The sequence below is a fragment of the Drosophila arizonae genome, chromosome X (assembly GCF_054131065.1).
Source record: "Drosophila arizonae isolate 15081-1271.41 chromosome X, UAZ_ARI_1.0, whole genome shotgun sequence".
In the NCBI taxonomy this organism is placed as follows: Eukaryota; Metazoa; Arthropoda; class Insecta; order Diptera; family Drosophilidae; genus Drosophila; species Drosophila arizonae.
Genome location: NC_142927.1, coordinates 2789201 through 2808760, shown reverse-complemented (window position 1 = coordinate 2808760; position 19560 = coordinate 2789201). Strand labels below are relative to the sequence as shown.

Genomic DNA, 19560 nt, shown 5'->3' with positions numbered 1-19560 from the left:
GACTTGATCATGCCAATATATGTGGACACATAAAAATATACAGTTTATAGGACCTCTCTCACCTTCTTCAGTCTGTACAGAGACCAACCCGAACTCCAATTTACAACAGATTGAAAAAGCAATAAAATTGGGTTCTTTATATCATCTGCATATTTATAAATGTATATCATACAAAGATAAAAAATTTTATTATTATGAAAAAAAAAAAAAAAAAAAATGATAATAATAATAAGAAAGATAGATTCTTCTCTTTCTGTGCCCTCTCTCCGATTCATATACACTTGCGACGCTTTTGTCGCCTGTGCCCGCACTTCCAATTAGAACTAATCAGCAAAGTGTTTGTTTAGCGGTTAGCCTCCGTGATAAGACAGGAGCAGCATCAACAGCACCATCAACAGCTGTTGCCCTCGCTTAGCCACAACCATGCCCCTGGCCCCGTCTCCGCCTCCCCCCTCGCCACCTCCCGGTTTGTCGTCGTCGGCGAACTCATCAAAGTAGTTGCCATAGATGCCAAAGGTCAGCAGCTCTGAGTGGCTCTTGCTCAGCCCCAGCTCCACATGTGTTGAGGCGGTCTCGATGTCGGTGTCGTCTTGCCACGCCCACTCGAATTCGGTGGCCTGCAGGGCGTAGAGCGCCGCGCTTAGCGTGCTGGGCATGAGCAGCCGTCGCTGTCGCCGCACGAATTCTCCGCGAATGCGCAGCCAGCTGAACGTAATGCTCCGACTGCCCGCCGCTGGCTCCTCTGCCGGCGCCGCTGCCAGCTGGCCGCAACTGAGAATGCTCTCGTTGCGGCACGCAAATAGACCGCAGAGTCTGACCACGCTATACTGTTCCTCCTCGTAGCGCCGCTGGCCCACAAAGACGCCCGCTCGATAGCTGTACTCCGGCTGCTGTGTTGCATCACTGGGCAGCTCCAGCTGCAGCTCGAAGTCGCAGCAGAGATCCTGCTGGCAGAGGCGTCGATGCTGTCTGCTGCCATTGAGCAGCGGCACTAGCCAGCTGGCAAAGTCCTCGAGCTGCGGCTGCTGCAGCATCACCAGCTGCCTCTGCGCTGGCCCCGCACGCTCCTCATCCAGCTCCAGCTCCAGCTCTGCCTCCGGCTCCTGCTCCGACTCGTGCTCCTGCAGCGACTGGGAATAGCGTGGCACACGTGCCAGCAACAGCTGCCGCTGTCCAACGTGCGTGTCGCCCACCATGCGCCGCACAAGGGCGCCGCGACGCCCTGCATAGATGCCACTCCCACTGATGCCGCCGTGGGGCAAGCTCGCGCCAGCTGCCAGCAGATTCACATTGTTGGCCCATGCCCAGCCCTGTTGGAACTGGCTAGCTGCAAGAGAGTTAAGAGCATGTGAATGAAAATTCACAATTGAAAATGCCAGCTTATGCTGGAAAGCTGCAATGAACTTTAACAGCAGTTTTACAAGGAGGATAAAAGAAAAAACGTTCAGAAAACTTTGATGGAATATAGGACAAGACTTTTGCAAGTGCATCATAGAACAAGCTGAAGAATATTCAAAGAAACGGTGCAAGAAGTGTTAGCAGTCATAGTTACAAGGAACATACAATAGAACCTTAAAGTATGCCAGAAGAGGGCTTTCATTGAAAGTTTAAGATAAAGCTTTTTAAAGTTTTTTCTGTTGAACTTTCTGCTAAGAAGATTTTTAAAGTATGACAAAAGAGCGCTTTCAATGAATACGGAAGATAAAGTCAATAAGTTGAACACCTTTTCTACTTATGTCGAAGAATTCAGTCAAATCTACAAAGATGTTACAAGCCACTTGTAAAAATATTTATAATTTGAGGAGAGAACGAACATAAAATGTCGATAAATTGAAAAAACAAGATAAATTCTAAATATCAGGAAAGTATTCCGGAAGCCCAGCTGATAAGAAAATATATTTACATAATGTAAGAAGAAGAAGAATCAGAATAGACAGAGAGAAAGTCTCTAATACGATAAGAAATTCCAGTGAAAAGCAGAATGCAAAATAAAGCCAACTGATTAGAGCGGAATAATCCGAGACAATTTAGATACTCTGTTATCACAGACAATATTTACGAAGTCGACACGTTTGGACGGAGCTGCTCTAGTGCAGTGCAGTGCACATGAAATTGTTTTCACTATATAGGGTATAATAATGGCATACTAGCTTAGATAACATGAAGCAATAAAGCAGTAATTGCAGAGTTAATCCTACAGAGTATCTCAAAGTCGATCATCTGATTAAAATAAAAAATCTAGGAAATTTTAGATAACTACGTGTATATGTCAACTCTTATATGAGTACAGGCAATGTATACGTCGTTCACTTGACAATATATTAAATTCAGAGCTTGCAAATGAGAGTTGAGCGTTTTTTCGTTTATTCTCTTTCTCGCATCATACTCAAAAAAAATTGTGTAGACACGTCTCTCTCTGAGCGTCACTCTCTTTTTTCTTTAGCATCTGTTTCGCTCAGACGCAATGCGATGACTCATTCGTGTGACGCTCTCACATGAGTGTCGCGTAAAACTAACACGATTTTCTCTCACACAAAGCCTCTCAGCAAGAAACACTTTGACTAACAAACTCAGCAGAAAATGTTTTTGCCTTCGTGTGCATGTAAATACACGCATACATACATACAAAAAGAACGCAGCAATCGCGCGTGATTACCCATACAAACGCAACTTACCGTTACTTCATTTAACTCAAGCAAACGATCAGTGTTTGACTTGAGGAAACGAAAACAGAAACAACTGTCTCCCTCAGAGCGCGAGAGAGCTAAGCCAGACGCGACAAAAACAGTTTCTGTCTGAGTTTTTTTGACTGTGTCAGTGAAAGACACTTTTTTGCAGACAACGCAAAAGTGTTAACAGTTTTTTGCGAGCTATGATTAAATTCCATAATCTATGAGAATTTCGTAGAATTACAGGGTATATGTGTGTCAACTTTCTAACATTCTCTTTCTATTTCACTACAAACTGAAATAGTTCGGAGTTTAGTTTGAAGCTGCGTAGTCAAATGAGAGCTAGCTCGCAGGTAATGTTATGTAATGTTATTACAGGGTATTTGAGTATCGACTACTCTTACTTTTACTTACTCTGCTGCTCTGTAAGGTAAGCTATATTCAAAACTTTGACGTAATGACTGGAGAATCTGACTAGTATACCGCTTATACAACTACAGGGTATCTTTGAGTCTTTTACCGACAAGTTTTTCCTATTTTACCCTTAACTGAAAACTGATTGAAACTTTAGCTTGAAATTTCATAATCAAATGACAACTAGCTCGCGAGTAGCTTGGCATATGTTATTATAGGGTATATGCAGGTCGACTACTTTTGCAGTCAGACTCCAAGTTATCTATAAGTAAAGATAGCTACACTTTGACAACTCAATACATGACAACAGGGTATTCTTTAGTCGTTACACGGCCTACCTGTGAGAAAGGGCAGCTCGGAGTTGAACATCTTGGTGACAATCAAATGCTGAATGGAGTAGCGCTCGACGAGCTCCTGGGCGGGCGTGTAGAAGAGCATATCGAAGCAAATGAAATGGCCGAAGGTCACATTGAAGTCCGTCTCGAAGATGGCGTATTCCGGCTCTTTGGTGCGATTCAGCTGCGGCTCCAGATACAGGTTCCACTTGCGGTAACGCGACACCACCGCACCGCTGCGGTCCAGCACCACGTTCGTGTTGTAGAGTCGGTAGCCGCGGGCGGGGCAGTCGGCCTCGCGGTCGCAGCGCTCGCGCTCCTTCACATTCAGCACCAAGTAGCTCTGGGCGGCGACAGCTGCGCAGGCCAGCTGCCTGAGAAACGTGGCCACGCCATCGACAGGTGCAACCACAATGGGGCAGAGACTGCGACGCGAGGGCGCCGGCACCGCCGTCAATTGCAGCTGGCTGTTCAGCGTGCCCTCCGGAAAGATCAGGATGTCCGCAGTGCCATTGGCGGCTTCAATCAGCTCCAGATACGCAGCCAGATTCTCCTCGAGCAGCTGCTCGGAGCTGCCACCACTGACCGCCGGACGAAACTCCACCACGCCCGCCGTATAGTAGCCGCCGGTGGCTGCACCACAGCCAACCACAGCGGCACACAGCAATTGGAGGAGCAACAAGCACTTGCCACGCATGATGTGCTCGACAGACTGCGCTCGATACGCCTCATTCAAATTCACTTTCCCCACTCTCCTTCTCACTCTCTCATCTCTCTCTCTCTCTTCTATTTCTATCTAATCGTTCGTATCGGACACTGCGGTTTATGGTCGCCGTGTATTGTTATCGTTTCTGGCATATGTGAATTATGGAGTCATTCAGACGAAGATCGAAGTGAGCATACTTTTAGGCCCTCAAGATAAACTGAGAAGTAATCAGATCTATGAAACGAGAGATCAATATCAGTTACAATGCACTATGGTCCAGATTTCGTTTGTTTTGGCATAAAGTCTATTTTTCGATGTTAATGAATCGTTAAAATTTTTTGTTGTCTTAAAGTACATTCATCATACATTATAAAAATGATAATAAAAAACTTTAGAAGTGAAACAAAAGCTTTATGAGAGCTTTTAAAGGTGAACTATCGATCAGCTGATTATTGAACACAAATTGGCGCAAAAATCATCTGTTGCTTTGTGTTCTGCCACACGCGTAAATTTAATCCAGAAAATTAAACTTAAATATGGAAAGTGAACTTCCAGGTATGCACTATCTAATGTAATGTTTCATTTTATGTATAGTTTGTGAATTTTAGTTTTGTGTCATGTTCAATTTATGTGTATTTTCTTAGAAAATTAACATGCGTTCTCCGTGTTTCGTGGAATATAACTAATAAGCTGTTCCATGCTGAAAGCAACTAATTGGTCCAGATTGTACTTGTGAGTCTTGTCTTTCATGGGAAACCAAAAACTCATCCCCGTTCGTCCCCCTTTTCTCACATTTTGTTAATTTATAGGCACGTTCGTGTTCGCTAGCAACGAACTTATTGATATATGGCGCAGCAACAACCGGCAAATTCAATCGGTATCGGATTGGATTTACACCAATATAAATAAAAACAGTATAGAATATGAGATAAAGACAGAAATAGATAAGAAAAATCAGTAATTGTAATAGTTACATTCATAGATATCTACCCAAATGTAACTATATGCTTGAACGGTTCATGTCTAAGCATACTGTATGGCTGGCGTCGAAAATATCAATTACTATTAATGAAAACTGCAAGACCCCACAGCAAACGGGACGCCCAACCTTATCCTATTTGCATCTATTACCAGCTTCGGCGATACCAGATAAATAATTCGAGTTTGGTTACCCTAGGATCATTAGGCGAAAACGCTTCAGAAGCACGCAATAAAATTTACAAAAAAGACAGATTGTCACATTCACGAAAAAATAGTCGGATCAATGGCTATGGCTGATATATTTTACAGAGCTATGGACTCATCGGATCCACTATTATCAAGTGTTTGCTTAAAGGAAAGAGAAAGAAAAAATACAAAAAAGAAAAAAAAAAAAAAAAACATTTTCACAAGAGGTGCTAAATCTTTTAGAGCTTCCGTGTACAGCTTCAAATGACAACGAACTGGAGGATGATTCTGATGATAATGAGGATAATATTTATTATAATATTGAATTAGATGAAAATGAAATATAAATAGTAACTAAATAGATCAACAACAAAAAAAAAAATTGTTTCTTTTAATTCTACAAAAAATATACTTCTAGTTTGCAAGGGCGGCAAGAGTGGACGTGGTCGCACTGATCCAAAATTTGGTGTACAAATTATTAGTGCCATAAAAATAAAATGTGCAAAGTTTGGATCTTATAAATACATTTTTCGACTTTATGCCAAAAAAAACGAAATCTGGACCATAGTGCAATGATTAGGTCAACTGGTTATGCCCTAAAATGAACTAGTTTCACTAGCTTTCATAAGTTTACTTCGATATACATTTTCCTAGTTTTTTCTATAAATATCATCTACAAATACTAATTAAGTAAGCTGAAAGAGTTACATAAATTATGGTCCATAAGCTTAACTAGTTTTACATAAGCTATGAGCGGAGCTAGATTTATGCATGCCATGAGTTAAACTAGTTCCATATGAGTACATACAAAATGAGCTGAGCTAGCTCCATCCATCATCAGCAAGCTATTTTTGATAATCTGAAAAACTTGAATATATTTCATAAACTAAACTAACTCTGTTTCATGGACTAAACTAGTTCCACAAATTCCAGTTCATTCTATTTGTTCTCTGAACTGAAGGGCTAGTACAATTTGATTGGAAGCAATAGATGAACTAGTCTAGTCTGCCATGAACTGAACTAGTATACCACGAGCTGACTTTAGGTGATAGGCCTAGAGACCCCTCAATTCTAGCAATAATTTTGGAATGAGCACGGAACTAGTTTCAAGCAAAAAAGTAAATTTTGAAAGAAGTAAACCAAAATAGTTCATCAAAACGTAGTTTTTATAGAAATATATGAAATATATATATATTTATTTTTATACCCTGAACCCACTGAAAGTAGGAGATCAGGGTATAATGGTTTTGTGAAAAGTATGTGAGAGGCAGAAGGCATCACCGCATACCCCATTAAGTATACATATTCTTGATCAGAGCAATGAGCTGAGTCAATATAGCCCTGTTCGTCTGTCAGTCTGTTCGTCCGTCCATCCGTCTAAAACTAGAAAGATGAAATTTTGCATACATACTCGTATACCATACGCAGTACGAGTTTATCATTTTTTTTCGATACTTCGGCCGATATATTTTTTATCGAGAATAATCGATAAATTGATTTAATTTCTTTCAGCCTAATTTGTATACAATTAGACCTGGAGAATGTCGAGCTCTCTTACTTGTTTCTTTAGAGCTTTAAAATGACATCACCAGTTCTACTTAGCGTCTCAATCTATGACCCCCATTGGTTGAGTTTCTCTTACACTAGTCTAGACAAATCTAGGAAATATAAGTTTTCGTAGATTTATAATGATTTCATCAATATCCTTAAATCTGACCCTTGCCCTTCTGCTAAATGTCTATCCCATAGTAAAAATCACACAAAAAAGATTCCTTCTAATTACTAAGGCTAACTATAAAGAGCACAATGCTAAGCATATAGAACCAGTTGCCACCAAATCGCAAGTCGGCTGCCCCATCGTCAGCGGGCTTATAGCCGCATTGAATATCCTTCTCCGGGGAGTCAATGCCATAGGTGCAAATATCATCGTAGTAATTCCCATAGATTGCGAATGTCAACATGTTGGAGAGGGACTTGCCTTCAGCCAGTGCGAAGCGAACACTCAACAGATGGCTGGAAGAAAGAAGCTTTTAATATATGAGTATTGTGTATATTAAGTGTAGATCCTCTCACCTCTTCTCCTCCTCCTGGACAGACCACTCGAACTGCGATGGCTCGAGTGGCAGCAGATTGTCCCTCACACTGTTCGGCGTCAGCAGAAACTCGTGAGACTTCGGATAGTTGGCCTCAATGAGCAATCGGCTGAAGTTGCGATTTGATTCCGTCGCATTCAGCAGCAGGCCACAATCCTCAATGTTGGGTCCGCTGCAGGCGAAGATGCCGCAGTTGCGCACATAGTTATTATCCACATCCTGCTCATTGCGCCAGCCATCGAACGCGCCCACTCGATAGCCAAAATCGCTCTCAGGACTTCCTCCTGCCTGCACTGGGCTCCACTCCAGCTCGAAGTGGCAGCACAGCCCTCCATGGCAAACATCCTGTGTCACATTACGCTCCTGCTGCAGCCATACGCTTTCGTACAGCTCCAGATTCTCGTCTCGCTTCATCTTGAAGCCTGAGCTGCTTCGAGCTAGAACCCTCTGCTCCAGACTCTGCCCAAGTCGCTGCTTCTGTCTCTGAGTCGAGACACGTCGATGTGACGTAGCAGCCGAGCTGGGATACTTGGGCACCTGGGCCACATAGATGCGACGCTCGCCTTCATCCAGCTTCATTACGCTGGTGATGGTTCCCTTCCGTCCATTAAAGATTCCTGTTCCAGTACTGCCATACTCCGTGTGACTGGAGCCTGCAGCTAAAAGATTCACATCATTGGCATAGGACCAGCCCAGCTGAACTTGAACAGCTGTGGAAGAGGAATAAGAGATGCTCATTGAATTCAGTCTACCGTTGCACAAATCGGACTCACCTGTGAGAAAAGGTAGCTGAGAAAACCACATAGTAGGAAAGACAAAGTCCCGAATGTCCTGCGTCAGACGCAGCTCATGGGCTGGGGCGTAGAACAGGATATCGAAGCAAATGAAATGGCCGAAGGTCACATTGAAGTCCGTGTCAAAGCTCACCGACTCCGGCACGAAAGTGCTGTTCCTTGGCTCGCCATACAGATGAACCTTGCGGTATCTGGAGACAACAGTTCCATTCCGGTCGAAGACCACGTTCGTATTGAAGATATTGTGTCCATTTGAGGCGCAAGGACGAGTGTCCTCGGGCGTATCGGAGCAGAGCTGTTTCTCATTGATGTTGATCACAATGTAACTTCTGACATTACGAGCCGCACAGGAGATCTCGACAAGGAACGGTTCATAGTAGCTGGCGAAGGGATCGTCCAGGCAGGGTGTCACCTCCGCATCGGACGACGGCACAAAGCTGGCAGTGCTCAGGCCATTGAGAGTCATCTCAGGAAAGACAATGATGTCTACTGCGCTGGCATTCGGCGAGTTGATCAACTCCAAGTAGCCAGCCAAATTGTCGGCCAGATTCGCATGGGCATCGTTCCCATTGGCATGACGGAATTCAACAACGCCGGCCATATAGAAACTCTCGCTGGCCGATTCACCGATCGACGCCTGCGAATAGCCAACTTACGATTAGCCGCTAACGCTTATCGGGGCTGCTAACCCACCTGCTGACTCAGCCTGATTCCAACAGCCAACAGCAGCAGAAGCAGCTGCCACGCTCTGCTAGCGCTAGTCACATTCTTGGCCATTTGGATGTGCTGTTGCTGCCTTGCGCATCGGCAAACGTTGAACTGGGATACAGTCGGCGATACGGAAACTCTTTTATAGCCAAATCCAAAACCGAAATTCATCTATCTAATCAGCACTAGCAACAACTTGCACTACATTTTTCCATAGTGTTCATATAGGTTAGATGAAAAACTCGTTTCCTCACCAGATGGCAAAAATGTATAGTCTCACAAATATCTGAAAGTGCATCTTGAGAATCAGGAGCGATATATAAGAGTATTTCAACTTCGGTGCGACAAATGTCGTTCTGGTAGCTTAATTTTGCACGCCTTTCGATTTTGCACGCGACAAGAATGTCAATATTTATTTTGTTTGATGATCGCCGACCCGTGCACAGTGCTTCCAAGAAGTATACAAATACCATGAAGCATACAGTGTCATCAATTGAAGATCCATCTGGGAAGTACTCTCCTTATTGAAAGAACATCTGATGAGCGAGATATATGTATCTCTCTTGAGGTATCTCAGTTAAGCTTCACACTTCTAATTATAGAGTATCAACAAACTGTTGTGTAAATCAAATTTTTATAATGTCACCTCTTTTCAATGTTTTCATGCGTATAGCGAATGCATAATCTGATAACTCAGCTATTTTTTCGGCGCTTGTACATTGGACAGCCGAGCAAACTATTTAAGCAACGATTTCGATTGGCTTTACCCATATATACATATATGTATGTTGGTGTGTCAGCTATCAGGCTACAGTCCAATTATCCGATATAATGGATTTATGATCGTTACGGGTGTCGATACTCTCTCTTATCTAAGTTTTTTTTTTATGGATGTCTATTAACTGTTCTTATCAGTCACGCCCTCTAGGCTAGGGTGGGACCATTGAAACTGTTCGACTACAGCTGTAATAGCTTCAAAATTTGATATTTATATGGTGCTGGAATAATATGCTAATTATTGTTAGATAAGAGAACTTTTATGATGGAACAATATTGCATAAATAGGGTACATAAATGTACAGGGTATGTCCAAGTCGACCACTTAGAATTATATGAATAATGCACGGCCTAATCACCTTAGTTGAGCTGACTCATAAGAGAGGGCACACTCACTCTTTCTCCCTTTCTAATTCACACGCTCTCGCGTTCTCGCTCTCTCTTTCTCTCTCTCGCTCTCTCTTTGTTATATTCGTTTTATAGATATTGGAATTGCATACTTTTAGACATAGCATCTAAAACTTCTCTCCTATAGCTTGTCTGATAAATTGAGCATTGTTATTCTTAGAGTGCATCACTTTATACAAAAGAAAGATCAATAATTTAAGGCAAAGCTGAAACACAAGTTTTTCCCTTTATTGCTTCATGTCTGCAAAGACTTTTCGAGGTACGCTTTACTTGCAAAGATGGAACATGAAGCCAACAGCCAAAAGCAAGTGGAACCACGTGCCGAAGGAACGCAGCTGGGCAGCGCCATCGCCAGTTGGCTTATAGCCACATTCCAGATCCTTCTCCGGTGACCCCGTGCCATAGGTACAAACTTCATCGTAGTAATTTCCGAATATAGCGAAGGACAACAGGTTGGACAACGATTCGGTTTTAGCCAGTGCAAAGCGAACATTCAACATGTGGCTGAAGAGAAGAGAATTAGCTACTCAATATCCTAAGGGTCAACTCTTTCTAGCTCACCTGTTTTCCTCCTCTTGAACAGACCACTCGAACTGCGACGGCTCGAGGGGCAATAGATTATCCCTTACACTGTTTGGCATCAAGAGAATCTCTTCACTCTTCGGATACTTGGCCTCAATAACTACTCGACTTAAATTAAAGCGTAGTTGATCTGGGCTCAACATGTATCCACAATCGTCAAGAGTAACTCCGCTGCAGGCGAAGATTCCGCAATTGCGAACATAGTTGGGATCTACATTTGGCTGATTTCGCCAGCCGTCGTAGGCACCTAGGCGATAGCCGAATATCCTTCTATTGCCTACTTCCATATTCAATAATTCGTTCCACTCCAGCTCGAAGTGACAACACAGCTTTCCATGGCAAACATTGGCTGTCGCATTTCCGGTGTACTCCAGACTCATCCATGTGGTAGCGTACTGCTCGATATAGTCCCGAGTCATCACGAATCCTGAGCTGGTTGTCTGGGTCTTCTGCTCTGGTGTGGGCAGCCGTACATGTTTCCGCATCTGACTAACGGTCCGATGCTGTCGCCTTTGCTCTGTTCTCTTGTACTTGGGGACCTGGGCCACGTAGATGCGGCGTTCGTTTTCATTGAGCTTTATTACACTCGTGAGAGTTCCCTTCCTTCCATTGTAGATTCCTGAGCCGGTGCTGCCGTACTCTATGCGACTGGCACCAGCTGCCAAAAGATTCACGTCATTACCATAAGCCCAGCCCAGCTGCACCTGGACAGCTATACAGAAAAGTGTGGGTAACGAAGAGCGAATGAAAAAGAAAAATCTTGAGAGTAATTGATCATACTAACCCGTGTAAAAAGGCAGCTGCGAGTGCCATTTAGTCGGATACACAAAGTCCCGAACGCCATGCTTCACGACCAACTCAACGCTGGGAACATAGAATGCGATGTCAAAGCAAATGAAATGTCCGAAAGTGACATTGAAGTCGGTGTCAAATGTGATGACCTCCGGTAAAACCGTCGTGTTTCTGGCCTCATTCAAGTACAGATGAACCTTACGATATCTGGAAACAACAGCTCCATTCCTATCGAAGACCACATTCGTATTGAAGATATTGTGTCCATTAGAGGCACAAGGACGCGTGTCCTCGGGCGTATCGGAGCAGACCTGTTTCTCGTTGATGTTGATCACAATGTATCTCTTGGCTTTACGAGCGGCGCATGAGATCTCCACAAAGAAGGGCTGATAATATTCGGCCGAGGGATCGTCCAAGCAGGGTGTTGCATTTTTCTCGGGTGGAGGTACATATGTAAGTGAATTCACGCTATTGAGTGTCATCTCAGGGAAGACCATGATATCCGCCCCAGTGGCATTCGGCGAGTTGATGAGCTCCAGATACCCCGCCAAGTTATCTGCCAGATTCGCCGTCAGATCGGTCCCATCAGCCTGACTAAACTCCACAACGGCGGCAGTATAGAAGTCCTCGCTGGCTCGCTCCGCACGGATGGACGCCTGCAAAGGCCAATCCGTCGATTAAGGGAGTCGAAAATCCCATCAAGGCTGACCATGCTTACCTGCTGACTTATTTGGACTCCAATCAACATGAGCAGGACTAGTTGCCACAGCGTATAAGCTTTTATCATATTTTTTGCCATTCGTTTCTGTATCTGTTCCCGTTTAGATTTGATGTTGCCTCGAGTCTTGGCAAAGGGTCGACTGCGCTGTTTTCGGTGGTGGGATGCCTCTTTTATTATATGCGAAACTTATCAATCTAATCAGCTTTAACAATAATATCGTGTGAGAAATCTAACTTATCATAAAATGAGTTATTCTTTTATCCACAATATGGCACTTCGTAGTAATATAAAACAAGTAAGAAAGCTCTAGTCGAGACTGCTCGACTACGAGATCCCCTGAACCCTTGGAGTGCTAGCTATTTCAATAATTTTTCGCGTCTTTCAGCTTACACAAGAAACACGCACACACACACACACAGGCATACATATACACACACGCATACAGACACACATACACACACACACACGCATACATACACAAAGGCATACACACACACATACACATACACACACACATACACAAACACATACACACACACATACACAAACACATACACACACAAGCACCCACGCATGGGCTGCAGTATGCGCTTACTATGAGAACTTAATTGTTTAATAACTTTTTTTGTGGACGTACGATCTTCATGAAACTTTCAGATTATGATTATAACATAAATATGCATGTAATTGCCAAAGCACAAGTCTCTAGTATTTGAAATACGCTTTTTACAAAAGTGAGGGTGAGGGGGTGAATTTAGAGGTGGGGGGTAAATTTTAACAAAAACCGAAATTGTATAAATTGCATATAAGCATATATAAAAAATTTGGAGACTCTAGCAATAAAGGTGTAGAAGATATAATTTTATAACTGGTTTTCGATAAGGGTTTTTATCGATAAAAAAAGATTGGGATGAGTTATCGAGTTTTAATGATAAACTCGATATCCGCGCTGTAATTACGAACATTTTACAAAAAATTTGAAGTCTCTAGCTCTTATATCTTCGGAAATCGACGCGTTCAAACATACGGACAGACGGACAGACGGACAGGGCCAAATCAACTCAGCTCGTCACCCTGATCAAGAATATATATACTTTGTGGGGTCTGCCACGCCTCCTTCTGCCTGTTACATACATTTCAACAAAACCATTATACCCTGATTTCCCATTTTCAATGGGTTCAGGGTATAAAAAAATATTATAGTTAAATAAAAAAATCTTATCTAGTTATTTCGGCTTTGTCATAAAGTTATAATACAAAGGGGATCGATACCACAAGGCAAAGTGACACATCATTCAAATATTGTGCAGTGAGGCCTTAAGAAGTGAGAAGAGTGCTCGAAACTGAGCGCACGACAGTCGGACTTGCATAGTCTATGTTGAGACATCCGATGATGCTCGTTATGGCGCAGATTGTTGATGTCGACTCTCGTAAGTGGTCTTTCTATGTTTAAGTTAATTTACTGGGGTAATTAACGGGGTGAACTGCCCATTACATGGCAGCGTACTCCACTGTAAGTTCTGAACCCAACTGAGTTCTCTCAAAGCTATAGCATTACGCTATAGTTGGGACTCCGCTAGGTAACCTGCTCATTTTCTTATATCTGATCTCACTTATCTTCCACAAAATAATATCATAGCTTAATATCGATAAAGTTCATCCACCGTTAAATGGAAAAGCGTTCAGCGCATGCTAAAGCAGTACCTACAAAGCAAATACCAAGTCTCTAACTCTTGTAGGTTCTGAGATCGAAGCATTCATACACAAGAATAAACGGGTATAATTCAAGTGATTCAAAAATCAATATTTTCCAACTTCGCACTTTAAAAATATGATAAATATTAATGGCATACAATTTTTATAGTTCTTCTTATCAGTCCCACCCAAGGAAATAATAAAAAGACTTCAAAAGCTTTATCTATAACACAAAACAGTCTTTGATTAAATCGAGCCACATATATTTTATTAACGGTGTATAAAGTAGAAAGTTTAAAATTCTGTATGAAAAGATTAGTACTTAAGACCTATCCCAAGACTTAACTTCTTTCCATTTTCTTGATTAGGCCTATTCATACTTATCAAGCTATAAACATTTCAAATTTTTAAATTGATTTTAGACTTTAAAAAAAAGCTGCTCGTCGTATAAATTAAAAAAAAAAATAAATAAAATAATCATAATCTCACTGATTTCTAAGGTAGAATGCGGTGCTCATAGCCAGAAGCAAATACAGCCAACTGCTGAATAATCGCAGCTCTGCAGCGCCATCACCAGTGGACTTATAGCCACATTCCAGATCCTTCTCCGGTGAGCCCGTGCCATAGGTACAAACTTCATCGTAGTAATTTCCGAATATAGCGAAGGACAACAGGTTGGACAACGACTCGGTTTTAGCCAGTGCAAAGCGAACATTCAACATGTGGCTGAAGAGAAGAGAATTAGCTACTCAATATCCAAAGGGTCAACTCTTTCTAGCTCACCTGTCTTCCTCCTCTTGAATGGACCACTCGAACTGCGACGGCTCGAGGGGCAATAGATTATCCCTTACACTGTTTGGCATCAGGAGAATCTCTTGACTCTTCGGAAATTTGGCCTCAATGAGTATTCGGCTTAAGTTGAGGCGTAGTTGATCTGGGCTCAACATGTATCCACAATCGTCAAGAGTAACTCCGCTGCAGGCGAAGATTCCGCAGTTGCGAACATAGTTGGGATCTACATTTGGCTGATTTCGCCAGCCATCGTAGGCACCTAGGCGATAGCCGAATTTGTTTTTATTGCCTACTTCAGTATCTAATGGGCTCCACTCCAGCTCGAAGTGGCAGCACAGCTTTCCATGGCAAACTTCGGTTTTCGCGCTGCCCGCCAATTCCTGATCTAGCCACGTGGTATTGTACTGCTCGATATAGTCCCGAGTCATCACGAATCCTGAGCTGGTTGTCTGGGTCTTCTGCTCTGGTGTGGGCTGCCGTACATGTTTCCGCATCTGACTAACGGTCCGATGCTGTCGCCTTTGCTCTGTTCTCTTGTACTTGGGGACCTGGGCCACGTAGATGCGGCGTTCGTTTTCAGTCAGCTTTATTACACTCGTGAGAGTTCCCTTCCTTCCATTGTAGATTCCTGAAAAGCGTTCAGCGCATGCTAAAGCAGTACCTACAAAGCAAATACCAAGTCTCTAACTCTTGTAGGTTCTGAGATCGAAGCATTCATACACAAGAATAAACGGGTATAATTCAAGTGATTCAAAAATCAATATTTTCCAACTTCGCACTTTAAAAATATGATAAATATTAATGGCATACAATTTTTATAGTTCTTCTTATCAGTCCCACCCAAGGAAATAATAAAAAGACTTCAAAAGCTTTATCTATAACAAAAAACAGTCTTTGATTAAATCGAGCCACATATATTTTATTAACGGTGTATAAAGTAGAAAGTTTAAAATTCTGTATGAAAAGATTAGTACTTAAGACCTATCCCAAGACTTAACTTCTTTCCATTTTCTTGATTAGGCCTATTCATACTTATCAAGCTATAAACATTTCAAATTTTTAAATTGATTTTAGACTTTAAAAAAAAGCTGCTCGTCGTATAAATTAAAAAAAAAAATAAATAAAATAATCATAATCTCACTGATTTCTAAGGTAGAATGCGGTGCTCATAGCCAGAAGCAAATACAGCCAACTGCTGAATAATCGCAGCTCTGCAGCGCCATCACCAGTGGACTTATAGCCACATTCCAGATCCTTCTCCGGTGAGCCCGTGCCATAGGTACAAACTTCATCGTAGTAATTTCCGAATATAGCGAAGGACAACAGGTTGGACAACGACTCGGTTTTAGCCAGTGCAAAGCGAACATTCAACATGTGGCTGAAGAGAAGAGAATTAGCTACTCAATATCCAAAGGGTCAACTCTTTCTAGCTCACCTGTCTTCCTCCTCTTGAATGGACCACTCGAACTGCGACGGCTCGAGGGGCAATAGATTATCCCTTACACTGTTTGGCATCAGGAGAATCTCTTGACTCTTCGGAAATTTGGCCTCAATGAGTATTCGGCTTAAGTTGAGGCGTAGTTGATCTGGGCTCAACATGTATCCACAATCGTCAAGAGTAACTCCGCTGCAGGCGAAGATTCCGCAGTTGCGAACATAGTTGGGATCTACATTTGGCTGATTTCGCCAGCCATCGTAGGCACCTAGGCGATAGCCGAATTTGTTTTTATTGCCTACTTCAGTATCTAATGGGCTCCACTCCAGCTCGAAGTGGCAGCACAGCTTTCCATGGCAAACTTCGGTTTTCGCGCTGCCCGCCAATTCCTGATCTAGCCACGTGGTATTGTACTGCTCGATATAGTCCCGAGTCATCACGAATCCTGAGCTGGTTGTCTGGGTCTTCTGCTCTGGTGTGGGCTGCCGTACATGTTTCCGCATCTGACTAACGGTCCGATGCTGTCGCCTTTGCTCTGTTCTCTTGTACTTGGGGACCTGGGCCACGTAGATGCGGCGTTCGTTTTCAGTCAGCTTTATTACACTCGTGAGAGTTCCCTTCCTTCCATTGTAGATTCCTGAAAAGCGTTCAGCGCATGCTAAAGCAGTACCTACAAAGCAAATACCAAGTCTCTAACTCTTGTAGGTTCTGAGATCGAAGCATTCATACACAAGAATAAACGGGTATAATTCAAGTGATTCAAAAATCAATATTTTCCAACTTCGCACTTTAAAAATATGATAAATATTAATGGCATACAATTTTTATAGTTCTTCTTATCAGTCCCACCCAAGGAAATAATAAAAAGACTTCAAAAGCTTTATCTATAACACAAAACAGTCTTTGATTAAATCGAGCCACATATATTTTATTAACGGTGTATAAAGTAGAAAGTTTAAAATTCTGTATGAAAAGATTAGTACTTAAGACCTATCCCAAGACTTAACTTCTTTCCATTTTCTTGATTAGGCCTATTCATACTTATCAAGCTATAAACATTTCAAATTTTTAAATTGATTTTAGACTTTAAAAAAAAGCTGCTCGTCGTATAAATTAAAAAAAAAAATAAATAAAATAATCATAATCTCACTGATTTCTAAGGTAGAATGCGGTGCTCATAGCCAGAAGCAAATACAGCCAACTGCTGAATAATCGCAGCTCTGCAGCGCCATCACCAGTGGACTTATAGCCACATTCCAGATCCTTCTCCGGTGAGCCCGTGCCATAGGTACAAACTTCATCGTAGTAATTTCCGAATATAGCGAAGGACAACAGGTTGGACAACGACTCGGTTTTAGCCAGTGCAAAGCGAACATTCAACATGTGGCTGAAGAGAAGAGAATTAGCTACTCAATATCCAAAGGGTCAACTCTTTCTAGCTCACCTGTCTTCCTCCTCTTGAATGGACCACTCGAACTGCGACGGCTCGAGGGGCAATAGATTATCCCTTACACTGTTTGGCATCAGGAGAATCTCTTGACTCTTCGGAAATTTGGCCTCAATGAGTATTCGGCTTAAGTTGAGGCGTAGTTGATCTGGGCTCAACATGTATCCACAATCGTCAAGAGTAACTCCGCTGCAGGCGAAGATTCCGCAGTTGCGAACATAGTTGGGATCTACATTTGGCTGATTTCGCCAGCCATCGTAGGCACCTAGGCGATAGCCGAATTTGTTTTTATTGCCTACTTCAGTATCTAATGGGCTCCACTCCAGCTCGAAGTGGCAGCACAGCTTTCCATGGCAAACTTCGGTTTTCGCGCTGCCCGCCAATTCCTGATCTAGCCACGTGGTATTGTACTGCTCGATATAGTCCCGAGTCATCACGAATCCTGAGCTGGTTGTCTGGGTCTTCTGCTCTGGTGTGGGCTGCCGTACATGTTTCCGCATCTGACTAACGGTTCGATGCTGTCGCCTTTGCTCTGTTCTCTTGTACTTGGGGACCTGGGCCACGTAGATGCGGCGTTCGTTTTCATTGAGCTTTATTACACTCGTGAGAGTTCCCTTCCTTCCATTGTAGATTCCTGAGCCGGTGCTGCCGTACTCTATGCGACTGGCACCAGCTGCCAAAAGATTCACATCGTTGGCATAAGCCCAGCCCAGCTGCACTTGTAGAGCTTTAATGTAGTGTAAGGAAACAAATAAATGAGACAGTCATATAAGAATATGAAATTCAAAGAAAGAAACGAGGCTAGTAAGTTAGAGTATCTACCTGTGAAGAATGGCAGTTGCGAATGCCACTTAATTGAATAGACAAAGTCCCGAACGCCATGTTTCTGGACCAACTCAAGGGTGGGAACATAGAATGCAATGTCAAAGCAAATGAAATGTCCGAAAGTGACATTGAAGTCGGTGTCAAATGTGACGACCTCTGGTAGAGCTGTCGTGTTCCGAGGCTCATTCAAGTACAGATGAACCTTACGATATCTGGAAACAACAGCTCCATTCCGATCGAAGACCACATTCGTATTGAAGATATTGTGTCCATTAGAGGCACAAGGACGAGTGTCCTCGGGCGTATCGGAGCAGAGCTGTTTCTCGTTGATGTTGATCACAATGTATCTCTTGACTTTACGAGCGGCGCAGGAGATCTCCACAAAGAAGGGATGATAGTATTCGGCCGAGGGATCGTCCAGACAGGGAGTTGCATTTTTCTCGGGTGGAGGCACATATGTAAGTGATTCCATGGTATTCAGAGTAATCTCAGGGAAGACCATGATATCCGCCCCAGTGGCATTGGGCGAGTTGATGAGCTCCAGATACCCCGCCAAGTTATCCGCCAGATTCGCCGTCAGATCGGTCCCATCAGCCTGACTAAACTCCACAACGGCGGCAGTATAGAAGTCCTCGCTGGCTCGCTCCTCACGGATGGACGCCTGCAAAAACCCATCTTGAAATTAGCTGCTAACTTTTATCCGAGCAACTGGCTTACCTGGTGGCTAATCCCGGCTGCAGTCGACAGTAGCAGCAGTGCCTGCCACAGCCCGTTAATTCTTGTGACAGTCTTGGCCATTCGGATTGAATGTCTCGATTGGTGTTTACTGCTTAAGTTAGTGCCTTTCGACTGGGACACAATTGCTGCTGCAGAACCTTTTTATAAACTGAAATCCACCAGCCCAACGCATTTATCTAATCGATCTTGGCAACAATACTGTATACCCTACTTGAGGGTAAAGCCAACTTGTGCTGAAATGTGTGACACATCGTATATGTATCGACTTCTTGATACTCAGAGAAAACGGAATTCAAGTGGAGTCGAGAGTTTATTTAGATATAAAAATATAACAATTAATCTTATTTTTATAGACCAATTTTATTTTTTATTGACTCCATCTACTAGAAATTGTAGAGTATCAGTTAATAATTTGATTATGGAGAATAATTTTTGTATTATTTTTGAATATTGTTTATTGAC

General features: G+C 42.8%; 6 protein-coding genes and 1 long non-coding RNA gene across 7 annotated transcripts; 1 reads left to right on the top strand and 6 right to left on the bottom strand.

Annotated features, from left to right (window-relative positions):
* Positions 1-127: 127 nt before the first annotated feature.
* LOC108619611 (vanin-like protein 3) lies at positions 128-4151 on the bottom strand. Its single transcript, XM_018016287.2, has 2 exons — positions 3422-4151; positions 128-1327 (listed from the first exon to the last, which is right to left on the bottom strand). The coding sequence occupies exons 1-2, from the start codon at positions 4113-4115 to the stop codon at positions 351-353; spliced, it is 1671 nt and encodes a 556-aa protein (XP_017871776.1). The 5' UTR covers positions 4116-4151; the 3' UTR covers positions 128-350.
* Positions 4152-4541: 390 nt separating this feature from the next.
* On the top strand, positions 4542-5509 carry LOC149267799 (uncharacterized). The gene is made up of 3 exons (XR_016270958.1): positions 4542-4679; positions 4769-4856; positions 4934-5509. It is a non-coding gene; the product is annotated as an uncharacterized LOC149267799 (long non-coding RNA).
* A 942-nt stretch (positions 5510-6451) lies between these two features.
* LOC108620148 (vanin-like protein 1) lies at positions 6452-9228 on the bottom strand. Its single transcript, XM_018017039.2, has 4 exons — positions 8872-9228; positions 8158-8815; positions 7365-8094; positions 6452-7304 (listed from the first exon to the last, which is right to left on the bottom strand). The coding sequence occupies exons 1-4, from the start codon at positions 9055-9057 to the stop codon at positions 7067-7069; spliced, it is 1812 nt and encodes a 603-aa protein (XP_017872528.2). The 5' UTR covers positions 9058-9228; the 3' UTR covers positions 6452-7066.
* A 1037-nt stretch (positions 9229-10265) lies between these two features.
* LOC149267798 (vanin-like protein 1) lies at positions 10266-12302 on the bottom strand. The gene is made up of 4 exons (XM_089474619.1): positions 12164-12302; positions 11438-12101; positions 10633-11365; positions 10266-10575 (listed from the first exon to the last, which is right to left on the bottom strand). The coding sequence occupies exons 1-4, from the start codon at positions 12242-12244 to the stop codon at positions 10338-10340; spliced, it is 1716 nt and encodes a 571-aa protein (XP_089330745.1). The 5' UTR covers positions 12245-12302; the 3' UTR covers positions 10266-10337.
* A 1800-nt stretch (positions 12303-14102) lies between these two features.
* Positions 14103-15264, bottom strand: LOC149267797 (vanin-like protein 1). Its single transcript, XM_089474216.1, has 2 exons — positions 14645-15264; positions 14103-14587 (listed from the first exon to the last, which is right to left on the bottom strand). The coding sequence occupies exons 1-2, from the start codon at positions 15145-15147 to the stop codon at positions 14347-14349; spliced, it is 744 nt and encodes a 247-aa protein (XP_089330342.1). The 5' UTR covers positions 15148-15264; the 3' UTR covers positions 14103-14346.
* Positions 15265-15546: 282 nt separating this feature from the next.
* LOC149267796 (vanin-like protein 1) lies at positions 15547-16709 on the bottom strand. Its single transcript, XM_089474215.1, has 2 exons — positions 16089-16709; positions 15547-16031 (listed from the first exon to the last, which is right to left on the bottom strand). Exons 1-2 carry the CDS (start codon positions 16589-16591, stop codon positions 15791-15793), a joined length of 744 nt encoding a protein of 247 aa, XP_089330341.1. The 5' UTR covers positions 16592-16709; the 3' UTR covers positions 15547-15790.
* A 281-nt stretch (positions 16710-16990) lies between these two features.
* LOC149267795 (vanin-like protein 1) lies at positions 16991-19237 on the bottom strand. Its single transcript, XM_089474214.1, has 4 exons — positions 19078-19237; positions 18358-19021; positions 17533-18262; positions 16991-17475 (listed from the first exon to the last, which is right to left on the bottom strand). The coding sequence occupies exons 1-4, from the start codon at positions 19156-19158 to the stop codon at positions 17235-17237; spliced, it is 1716 nt and encodes a 571-aa protein (XP_089330340.1). The 5' UTR covers positions 19159-19237; the 3' UTR covers positions 16991-17234.
* Positions 19238-19560: the final 323 nt, after the last annotated feature.

Bases quoted from the DNA above. Each gene is read 5' to 3' on its own strand.
- LOC149267796 (XM_089474215.1), bottom strand. From the start codon at position 16,591: ATGCGGAAACATGTACGGCAGCCCACACCAGAGCAGAAGACCCAGACA. The intron at 16,032-16,088 runs GTGAGCTAGAAA...TCTTCTCTTCAG, and splicing joins ATTCAAGAGGAGGAAGACAG to CCACATGTTGAATGTTCGCT.
- LOC149267795 (XM_089474214.1), bottom strand. From the start codon at position 19,158: ATGGCCAAGACTGTCACAAGAATTAACGGGCTGTGGCAGGCACTGCTG. The intron at 19,022-19,077 runs GTAAGCCAGTTG...GGGTTTTTGCAG, and splicing joins CAGCCGGGATTAGCCACCAG to GCGTCCATCCGTGAGGAGCG. The intron at 18,263-18,357 runs GTAGATACTCTA...ACTACATTAAAG, and splicing joins GCAACTGCCATTCTTCACAG to CTCTACAAGTGCAGCTGGGC.
- LOC108619611 (XM_018016287.2), bottom strand. From the start codon at position 4,115: ATGCGTGGCAAGTGCTTGTTGCTCCTCCAATTGCTGTGTGCCGCTGTG. The intron at 1,328-3,421 runs GTAGGCCGTGTA...ACTCTCTTGCAG, and splicing joins CGAGCTGCCCTTTCTCACAG to CTAGCCAGTTCCAACAGGGC.
- LOC108620148 (XM_018017039.2), bottom strand. From the start codon at position 9,057: ATGAATTTCGGTTTTGGATTTGGCTATAAAAGAGTTTCCGTATCGCCG. The intron at 8,816-8,871 runs GTGGGTTAGCAG...GGCTATTCGCAG, and splicing joins GAATCAGGCTGAGTCAGCAG to GCGTCGATCGGTGAATCGGC. The intron at 8,095-8,157 runs GTGAGTCCGATT...CCTCTTCCACAG, and splicing joins TCAGCTACCTTTTCTCACAG to CTGTTCAAGTTCAGCTGGGC.
- LOC149267797 (XM_089474216.1), bottom strand. From the start codon at position 15,147: ATGCGGAAACATGTACGGCAGCCCACACCAGAGCAGAAGACCCAGACA. The intron at 14,588-14,644 runs GTGAGCTAGAAA...TCTTCTCTTCAG, and splicing joins ATTCAAGAGGAGGAAGACAG to CCACATGTTGAATGTTCGCT.
- LOC149267798 (XM_089474619.1), bottom strand. From the start codon at position 12,244: ATGGCAAAAAATATGATAAAAGCTTATACGCTGTGGCAACTAGTCCTG. The intron at 12,102-12,163 runs GTAAGCATGGTC...TGGCCTTTGCAG, and splicing joins GAGTCCAAATAAGTCAGCAG to GCGTCCATCCGTGCGGAGCG. The intron at 10,576-10,632 runs GTGAGCTAGAAA...TCTTCTCTTCAG, and splicing joins GTTCAAGAGGAGGAAAACAG to CCACATGTTGAATGTTCGCT.